A 10,173-nucleotide genomic window follows, 5' to 3' on the forward strand; every position below is an offset into this window, starting at 1 on the left:
TTGCTTATCATCTTCTATTATGAAACGAGCAGCATAGAAATATATGATACATACTTTGCCCCATTCAACACTTCAGTTCAACATTTTAACCGGTTTTGCACATCAGCGACTCTTTTTTTTCCAGCCAATGCCTAACATGCACTGTGTTACATTATTTAAATCCGAGATACTGAAACGAAAGAGAATTTTTATTATGTTATACAGTGTTTGTCATTTACCACGGTCCTCGCGATATGTACTGTATAAAAGTTTAATTGAAACATAAGGCTGTACATAGACATAACGGTATTACGGTATATTAATAAGCATGTTTGAATAAGTGTATTCAGCTTTGTACCTTCCAATTCCGCCCTATATTGCTTATGCTTTAACCCTAGTAGGATGTTGGGGTCAATATGACCTAGACAGGCTCACTGAACGTGCACTACGCTATCGTGATGCGCTTTTCTTAACATCTTAGGAGGGTTGATAGATACACGAATCTATCAAAGGATAAGCAATATAGAGCGGAATTAAAAGGAACAACACTGCATTCAAAAAGGGGAATTCTGCTTGGAGGGTTGGAAAAGTCAGTACAAGAGAATAAGTAAAGTATGTATTAGAATGGGTCATTCGTTTTTTTTTAAATTGCTGATTAATTCGCTTTCAAAAATAAGATCAGAGTTTTAAAGGTTCCACTTGAGGTCCCAAATATTTGCGCAAAATTTGGACATCTCGTTTGATGTTTGTACCTATTGGATTTTAAATGGAGAAACATACTTTTTTACATTTTGCTCATGTGAAATTTAAACTTTCACTCAAATCAGGTTACTGGCACCAGACATGTTGTATAGTTTATGGGAGGCAGATTACTAACAAAATATGTAGTTTTTTTTTTTTAATTTGTCGTGGTATTATGTTTGTTGCTAACAACAACGACATATAAATGACATGATCGTAATAATAAAGCAACTAGCAGACCCAACGTGGCTAGCCACGTTCCTAAAAAGTAGTTTTTTTATCCAATCAAGAAAATCCTAGAATCTTCTGGAAGGGACATTTCTAGAAGCTTCCTTGAAGGCTAATGTATCACATATGTGAAATATTTCACTCAGCATGGTGCATTTCTTTGAAAAGCGCCAGAAGGTACCTACATCGATGCATACAGTGACAGACATTCGTTTGGCCAAGACCCAAAAATTTTCAAAAAAGTGTCAGGAAAATCATACAAAAGATTTTATGATTAAACTTTTTTTGTGGCAGTGATAGTATATCTAGTACTGTTTTATGAAAAGGTGATACATCACACTTACATATACACTGAAACAAAAACGAGGGTAAAACCCTAGACATTCGTTTAGCCGAGGTGAATGAAAAATTGGGTTTCAATAGAATTTTTGTAATTTCGTAAGTGTATATCGAGGATATACCCCAAGGCATTTAGTTTATGACGTGTTAGCAAGATAATTGACCTTAAAAATTTATTTATGAAATTCAAAGAAATATTACAAAAATTTGCCCCGATAAGGAGAAACGATGGTAAATTAATTTATTTAAAGAAAATGCTTTCTGTAAACACTCTAATGTAAGGATTAGTTGTTTTAAAAATATGGCACAGAATTATTGTTAGAAACGCTTAAATTATTGCATAAAATGTCGCGAGAAAATAAAGCATATAGGTTTTCTGCTGGTTAAACATCAAAATGGGATTGATAAAAGCTAAAATAAATAGTTCTGTGTAGTAATGAAGACGGATCCTAATGACTCTGAAGTATAACTGTATAACACTAGCATTACTAAATGAAGTAGAAGACTGCAAGCGAAAGAACTGCAAAAAGAGTCTGAATTTGTGTACCCTGTTTATTTAAAAGAAGATGCTCATACAAAAACGCAAAACATTGGCTTATTTCATTCAATCTGAAGAAATATTTTGGGTGCCTCAAAATGTGAGGCATTCAATGTATGTTATTTCAGCCAGAAGACGGTAGCAGATATTGGGAGCTATAAGAAGACGTAATAGTAGTAAACGCTGTGATTTATACAAGTTAAACTATCATTTTTCATCAAAACAATACTTAAATACGTGATTTTTTGATGGTTTGCGGCATTTTTTTCTGTTAAAAACTTTTGTTTTTCGTAGGTTTTCAACCTGCACTCGTCGTGATACTTTTATTGGAATCTTCTAAAACACTTCCGATGAAAATAACTACCTACAACAAATCTCAATTTGGAAACATTTTCAATATTATAGCTTACTTATATGAGACGCATGTAAAATTAATATGGCAACACTACCGAAAACGATCAAATTCATGATTTACAAGTCGATCTATAATGCAGGACAACATACAAAATAATTGTGTTGGATATTCTTCGAAATTTGATAGTTTTTTTTATGGAATTCTAAAAAATGTACAATTCGACTAAACGAATGTCTAGGCAAATTTTCTATTTTTCTTGTATTTTACGGCCATAAAATAAATAATATTTTATTTCATCCCATTGACTAATTCAAACTACCTAGAAGATCCTCCAAAAATTAAAAAAAGAACATAAAATTATTACAGTTGCGAAAAAAATATGCCTCGGCTAATAAACGAATGTCTACCACTGTATGTGAAATATTTCACAGCATCTGGCATCTCATTGAGAAGCACCAGAAGGTATACTTCCAAGTATTCAACTGTAAATAACTGTTGTAGGGTTCTGATCCATAGAATTGAAAGAAAATTATAGAAACTTCTAAGGAAACTGATGAATTGATGCTTTACAATTCCTACGATGCATTGATGTACGACCAAAGTAACGATGCACCAATGCAGCAGCGATGTACCAATGCAACAATGCACCAATTTAACACAGGTGCAATGCTACAGTGCAATGATTATTGTAGCTTTCATTCTGTGAAACATAAAGCGTGACGGAAGGACAGACAACTTTGGTTGTGATGGGTATTCAGATTCAACAAAATACACTACGAAAACGAAAAACATTAATCAACTCACCAGGGTTATTTATTCAGCCTGTCTTAGTCGAGCCAGGCGCGCCGTAAGTTCATCCTGTTCTGTCGAAGCCTGCGTAGATGCTCCAATCGCAGTGGACGCCGGCCCACTTGGGAGTTCCATATTCAACTCCAAACTGAAATGAAAGAAATTTGTTACAAAGATTTCTGGCATCGACCTAGTCTTTGATGTTGTTACCCAGCTTCATCGGCCACCCGTTGCATCAGTGATTCCACATCGTTCTGCGGTACGGATGTGGTTGTCGTCTGGGACATGGTGTTTTCCATGTAGGAACTCTGCACATCCAGATCTTCGAACTGCGATTCGAACTTATCCATCAGGCCGGAGATTTTTTCCAAGTTCATTCCCTTCATAGCTGCGTCCATGGCCTTCACCACGCCGGCCATCGAGTTCGTGACCTGGCGAGTGGTCAAGGCCGTTTGGACACGGCTGGCAACCGCGTCAACCCGTGCGCTCATCCGGAGATAGTTCAACGATTGGTTTTTCTGTCTGATTGCGTTCTCTGCGTGTATCCTGGCCACTTCCGTGTTACCCTTTTGGATGGCTTTTTTCGTTTTGAGAATCTCCGCCTTTTCTTCTTTCTCGCATTTTTTCGCGTTCCGTTCCAAATCCTTCACAGCAAACTTTAGGTTGAATAAGTGTTCTAGAGAAATATTATGTTAAGGAAAATACTAGCAGGAAAATATGAAACAAGAAAACATTATCGAATAAAATCAAGGACATCAACAAATTAACAATTTAAAAAGGATGCTTTCCATCGCTGACACGGACATATCGTTCCCCGTTTTGAATTTTTCGTAATTAAAATTGAAAAATTAAATTCAGTTTAGTCCTCTGCCTAGGCAACTTTTGCTACTAGAAGTTTAGAAAGTCTTGAAAAATAATCAAATTTTACTGCACAGAAGATGAGTCACTTGCAAAATTTTCTGTTGTCGATTGTTTTGATTTTGAACAAAACTTGTTTTTGACGTTTCCCTCAATAAGAGATATAAGACGATATTTAGGCGAGATTTTGCACTCACAAATCAAGAGTCCTGTTCAACGACGTAGGTTGAACTTGCTCGAACTTGCTCCATCCCGCTCTTTCCCGTTTGTTGACAAATGGGTAAGAGTAGGATGCAGCAACTTCGAGCAAGTTCAACCTACGTCGTTGAACAGGACTAAGGAGAATACATTTTACTAAGGTGGCGCAGATAAACATTCACTGAACTACAAATCAACCCAAATTTAAGTTGTTTTGACGCAATCCCGGTCTTCCGTGGAATAACTCAAATTTGCGTTAAACAGCGAAAGTGGTGAGTGAGTAGTTCTCGTTTGAGAGCGGCAAAAAAATTAACCCAGTGGTATGTTATTTTCACCCAACGGAGGCCTCAAATGACGCAAATTTGGGTTAATTCAAGAAAACCCAAATTTGGCTTCTTCCACGGAAGAGCAGCGGATGCGTCGGTGCTTCTCTCTTTGTTTTCGACAACATTGCGGTGGGGCGAGGGAGAAAACAACCCAACTTTGAGTTAAAACTTTAAGCAGTTTAGCCAAATTTGAGTTTTTAAAACTTATTCTTTGGGTTATAATATTTTTCCGTGTTGCAAACCACTGGTTGTCTCTTCCATTCTTCTGGTGTTCTTATGGAACTGAAATAGTGACGTCACTATTTTAGTTGCATAAGAACACCAGAAGAGTGGAAGAGACAACCAGTGGTTTGCAATGTTTATCTGCGCCACCTTAGTAAAATGTATTCTCCTTGCTCACAAATGCCCGCCGAGGGAAGATTTCTAGACTATCATTTTAAAAGGGCGTAACAACCATTACGAATTTCTGCTTCTGTGTAGAGGTCCTCCTGAGCGTATTCCAGGCCCCTGGCATGAATGAAATTTATCGTAGCCAACATCTAACTGCCTTATACTCATATTCGTGCAAATTGTAATGAGCGTGTAATCAACAAACGTAGCTTTTGTTTGATGTTGTGAGCCACACACGAAATCACATTCACAATGCGTGTTTGTTGGGTTGCTTTATTCAACTAATCGCATGCTCCTCTTACCGTACATTAATATTAAAGCGAGTTTGAAGTGTTTGGTGATCATAAGCGGTGGGAAAAATGATTCCAAAAACAGATCAACAAACCAAAATAAACGTTAAACAAAAAAATTGTTGATGTTTTCGCATTTGACAGTGGGCGCTATTTATTAGCGCCCAGGACATCCTGTCTACCATGATTCCAATGCATTGATATAGGCCGTGTCAGGGGCCTGTTCTGGTGTCTTTTACAATAAGTGCGCGAATGGGCCAAAGAATACTGCGCCGAAAACACCAACGCGATTTATCGTACTGGCGGAGGTATACGAGCACTTGCGCTCAAAAATTTTCGCGCAACGCATAATGGGTGGTACGCACCTGATAAGAACTGTGGAAAAGAATAGGCCAAGAAACGATCAAGAAATGATTTCGCTGTTAAAATTTCTTGAGCGGTCCGCAGCTGGAAAGAAATGAAAATTGTGTAACGCTCGTAACGCCTGCCGTGCAAATCAAATGGAGCTGTCACTTTTCCTCGCGGAAAAATATTCCGTTCAATTATTCCTCACGGAAAAGTGACATTTCGTCCCATACTAATCAGTTGTCAAAATTCCTTTGGTAATTAGAGCGATTTTTTCTTGAGTGCTTTTCTCACCATCTGCGTACTAGACTTAATACTCTTTAATCAATCACACAGGTTCAACAAGGTTTAACATAACCTCTATCTTCAATGTTTGGCTCCCGATGAGAGAGCATATTGAGTCAGTCCAAAGTATCTAAATACCAAGGTAAGAGATTCCCGCTAATATTCACGGATTAGTGAGAAAAGGAAAAAAGCAAAAAATAGTTATGAAGTTTGCGCTGATTTGTATGGGCACATCACTATTTAGCAAACTTTCTTGAGAAATTAAGCACTCCCATCTTAGAAGCTATTGTTTAATTGCATCTGACTGGATCAGCGGGGCAGCACGGACGACAAACACGAATAGATGTGCCGTAGTCCACATGAATTTGACATGTTTTGGAAATTGACACTTTTGGGCACTCTGACAGATCTGGGATGTGCACGACATTTGCGAATTATTCATTACCATAAGTTATTACTTAAGTAAAACGTGTAAAACTAGCAAAAGGTTACCAAAATTTTAGCGTGCAATCGTTCGAAATTTACACGACAACGCGGAGATAACAAATAAATCAGTAAGAAATTGTGTAATGCATAAATTTTCAGCAAAAACAATTTTAATCGTGTTTTTGTTGTGAGCTACGGGGATTTTGCCTTTCGCTGGCCCCCTGGACTGGATTAAATGTGACCTCCATGCAATAAAACAGAAAATATCGCCATTTAAAAATCGGTAACAAATTTTTTTTAATTGATTCTAAACATATTTTTTCAGCATTTAGAAACATCCAAACTAACAAAACTTCACAAACTTTACTGAAATAATGACATTTTAGTGTAAAAACACCAACTTTTCATAACTAACGCAGATGTGTTGGTGCTTGTGTTGGTGAGTCTCATTTTTGACATTTACGGGAATCTCTTACCTTGGTACATATTTATTGTCGCGCTTATCTTAGATTCTCAACAAGCTGCGGTTCGAAACGCGCAGCCTCAGATTGCGCCAGACCACGCACGTATGATTTACACACGGTGTGCACCTTGGCTAAAACTGTTTTTGCCGCCGACGGGTGGGAGCTGTCATGGATAATCAGCCGTTGTATACGAATCAAACGGGGCGCAATCTTTTTGCAATAAACGACGGCTAGTTGAGATCATCAGCATCTGAGTGATTAGGCTGGGATGCACAATATATACTTTGGAGTCAGTCCGCGACACTCAGATTTGAACGTGATTATTGCTTATCCAGAGAAATCAAGCATAACTTTTCAATCCGACGTAACTCGAGAATGTAAACAAATCCGGGTTAACTGCTGCATGCATGATTCATAAAGCAAATTGAAGAATCCACATCACTGTTTGATGATTTATTGCTTAATTTGTTTAACTAAGCATATTATTCGAAACGACGTATCTAACTATTTTGATGTTTACAACTTTACTGATAGATACACCGTTTTGATATATGAGAAAACCAAACGACGTATCTAGCCAAAATCAAAAGTAACAGATACACCAAACTGGCACCATACAGAAGCGACGTATCTGGCATGACGTATCTCTGACCAACCCGGTGTATGTGTATTTTTGTTAAAATTCATTGTGAAAATGATATGGAATGAGTAGGTTTTGTTTCTTACCTAGTGCGTGCTATATCCCTGGTGATGTAAAGCACGAAAAAACTTATGAAAAGTCCTTTTATAAAAAACTATTTTAGTGAAATGGTCGTCAACATTGACCATGAATTTACTCTGATCAGTGAAAAAGTTAGATACGTCGATTTGAAAAATTATGCTTGAAATCTTCTGTTACGAACGCGACGCGTGAAGTACATTAATTTCTAACAACTAGAGCACACTAATTCCAAACATTTCCTACATCTAGCATTAAGCAAATCGCTTGTAATAATCTAACGCAAAAGCTTGTATAATAATCGTAGAGGTAACGTTTTGTGAATCGTGTTGGTCACATATTCATGACAACCAGTGTAAATTGCAATATGCAAAATCAATTAGATCGAATTGAAAACGAGCGACCTTTCACACAACGTTGTATACGATATGCTACGATAGCGCAGCATCGAGGATGACTGATCAAGAACGGAACAAACTGCGCGTGCGTAGTAATCGATTAGCCCGGAACGCATACTCATAGCATACATGGGGATGAATCATTCTAATTCATATTAGAAACTGATATCATATTCAAGTTCACGGTTTCACAGCGTAAATGCGCAAGCGCGGTATGGAATTTCACCATCGGATTTAATGTTGCGCAATCGGATAGCACTTACACATAAGCATGATTTATAATTACGCAATATTGTGAAATTCATTAAACTAGAATACAAGCTACGCCAATTGTAATTGTTAGTTTCAGACATGCACCGATAGGATATAAAATTTTAATCAATTATCTATGCTCACAACTAACGTAAAGTCAAGAACACAACCCCAATGTATTGTAATGGTCAAAGTACCAGAAAAGGTTTTGATCAGGGATTAATTATTTGTTAGCAAAACTTGTTGGAAAGATTCATTGCTGGATTGTATGTATACAAGTTAGAATTTTGATGAATCATGAGTTAATTAATGATGTAAAGAGGGTGAGCATAGTTTCTGGACGATACACATATAATTAATATGCTTTACGTAGGAATCAGGAAAAAACATGTAAAAAGAGGGTGCGAATAATGTCTGGACGATAGTATAAAAAGCGATCGAACAATAAAGACAGCAGCAGTTTTGCCTTGTACGTCACAAGCTACAGAACGCTCATTCACTTGCTACTCGAAATCCTTCTTACCAAGCACTTTGAGAAGCTTAATCTTTTCTAATCCCTCCTATTACCCAAGCCTTCGAATGCGAAAGGAGTTGGCTGGAGCTTGATTGGAAAATTTAAGTCTTTGAAAAGAGTTACTTAGTATTTAGAATCGAGGAGTCTAAATCATACTGAATCGATCAAACTTTTTCCACTCTGGCACGCTACGGTTCCGAATGCGAGTAACTTTGGCAAGAGTCTGAAAAGGCCAGTTTGACACCGATTCAAGTGTGGGCAAGCATTTATTTTCTCACTCTGGTACGCCACGGTTCCGAATGCGAGTAACTTTGGCATGAGTCTAGAAAAAATATAAATGCATTGCGATCAACTTTTCCTCATCCGACTAAGTCACGTCTTCGAATGCGAAAGAATTTGACCGGATCTAGGAAGGCCAGTTGATTGCTCCCATATTCGATTTGGACCCTCCGAGTATCAGTAAGTAGTTTCGGTCGTCGACAGTTTATTCAGTGCGTTTCTCTTGCCTGTTGATCGGCACACGCGGAATCGAATACCGTCTCCCTTCGCAACGGTACCGTGCATCTGATGTGGTGTGATTACCATCATCGTCGTCGTCGTCATCGCCAAGTGATCGTCGCGGCAGCTGACAGAAACACCACACGGAATGTATTATGCGTTGCGCGAAAATTTTTGAGCGCAAGTGCTCGTATACCTCCGCCAGTACGATAAATCGCGTTGGTGTTTTCGGCGCAGTATTCTTTGGCCCATTCGCGCACTTATTGCACCGACGAACCGACGTGACAGTGGCGATCCAAAACTGTCCCCCCCTAATTTAACGGTCGACCAGCGAAGCGAGCGATCGCTTCTGTCAAATCAGCTCAGACGCGAACCGTTTCCTATATGAACACACGGGGGTTTGGTGTCGAGCTATCAAATCATCGCGGGTCGTAATAGAGGTGGCGATAGTGTTCGGCTATTTTTCATCATGGCGTCGCGGACAACAAATTTGAATTTATTTGTTCTAGCTGTCACGTCGGTTCGTCGGTGCTTATTGTAAAAGACACCAGAACGATTAAACGTACGCGCGGAGGTCTATTAGCGATTTTGTACCATTTTCGCTCTCTATTTTCTTGCAACGCATATTACCCGTTGCAAGAAAATAGAGAGCGAAAAAGGTGCAAAATCGCTAATAGACCTCCGCTGGTATGTTTAATCGTTATGGTGCCTTCTACAATAAGTGCGCGAATTGGCCAAGGAATACTGCGCCGAAAACACCGAAATGATTTTTCTTACAGGCGGAGATGTATGGGCGCTTGCGCGTACAAATTTTCGCGCAACGCATAATAATAAGTGCCCCGTCGTCAACATCTTCCAACCTGGCGGAGTGAAGAAGACAAAGAAGACCTGTTCCGCAAACGTCAAACTGCTGCACACTTCAAAAAGTATGCACACAACCTTGAAACAAAAATAAATAGTTGAAAATCTAAATTATGTTTAATGGCGTACAGCTGCATACTAAAGGGCTAAAACTACACCTAATTTAGTTTAGAAATAAGTTACATGTTGTGGCAGCAATTGCGATTACATAAACCATAAATGAAATAATTTTCATTATTTTTTAATTTTATGGCAACCAAGTGAGTGAGAGCTTTTTAGCGTGAACCGAGCACTTTTGACGTTTGCGGAACGACTGCGGCGGTCGAAACCAAGGAGAATACATTTTACTAAGGTGGCGCAGATAAACATTGCAAACCACTG

General features: G+C 38.5%; 1 protein-coding gene across 1 annotated transcript; it reads right to left on the bottom strand.

Annotated features, from left to right (window-relative positions):
• LOC109404369 (charged multivesicular body protein 1B2) lies at positions 1-3,955 on the bottom strand. Its single transcript, XM_029879811.2, has 4 exons — positions 3,754-3,955; positions 3,180-3,645; positions 2,985-3,117; positions 1-169 (listed from the first exon to the last, which is right to left on the bottom strand). Exons 1-3 carry the CDS (start codon positions 3,773-3,775, stop codon positions 2,994-2,996), a joined length of 612 nt encoding a protein of 203 aa, XP_029735671.1. The 5' UTR covers positions 3,776-3,955; the 3' UTR covers positions 1-169; positions 2,985-2,993.
• Between the last annotated feature and the right edge of the window lie 6,218 nt (positions 3,956-10,173).

This window comes from Aedes albopictus, chromosome 2 (assembly GCF_035046485.1).
Source record: "Aedes albopictus strain Foshan chromosome 2, AalbF5, whole genome shotgun sequence".
Lineage (NCBI taxonomy): Eukaryota > Metazoa > Arthropoda > Insecta > Diptera > Culicidae > Aedes > Aedes albopictus.

Excerpts from the sequence above, each read along its gene's own strand:
- LOC109404369 (XM_029879811.2), bottom strand. The coding sequence starts at position 3,775 with ATGTCCGTGTCAGCGATGGAAA. Across the intron at positions 3,646-3,753 it reads GTCCGTGTCAGCGATGGAAA|AACACTTATTCAACCTAAAG; the intron begins GCATCCTTTTTA and ends ATATTTCTCTAG. Across the intron at positions 3,118-3,179 it reads CGGGTGGCCGATGAAGCTGG|TTTGGAGTTGAATATGGAAC; the intron begins GTAACAACATCA and ends CTTTCATTTCAG.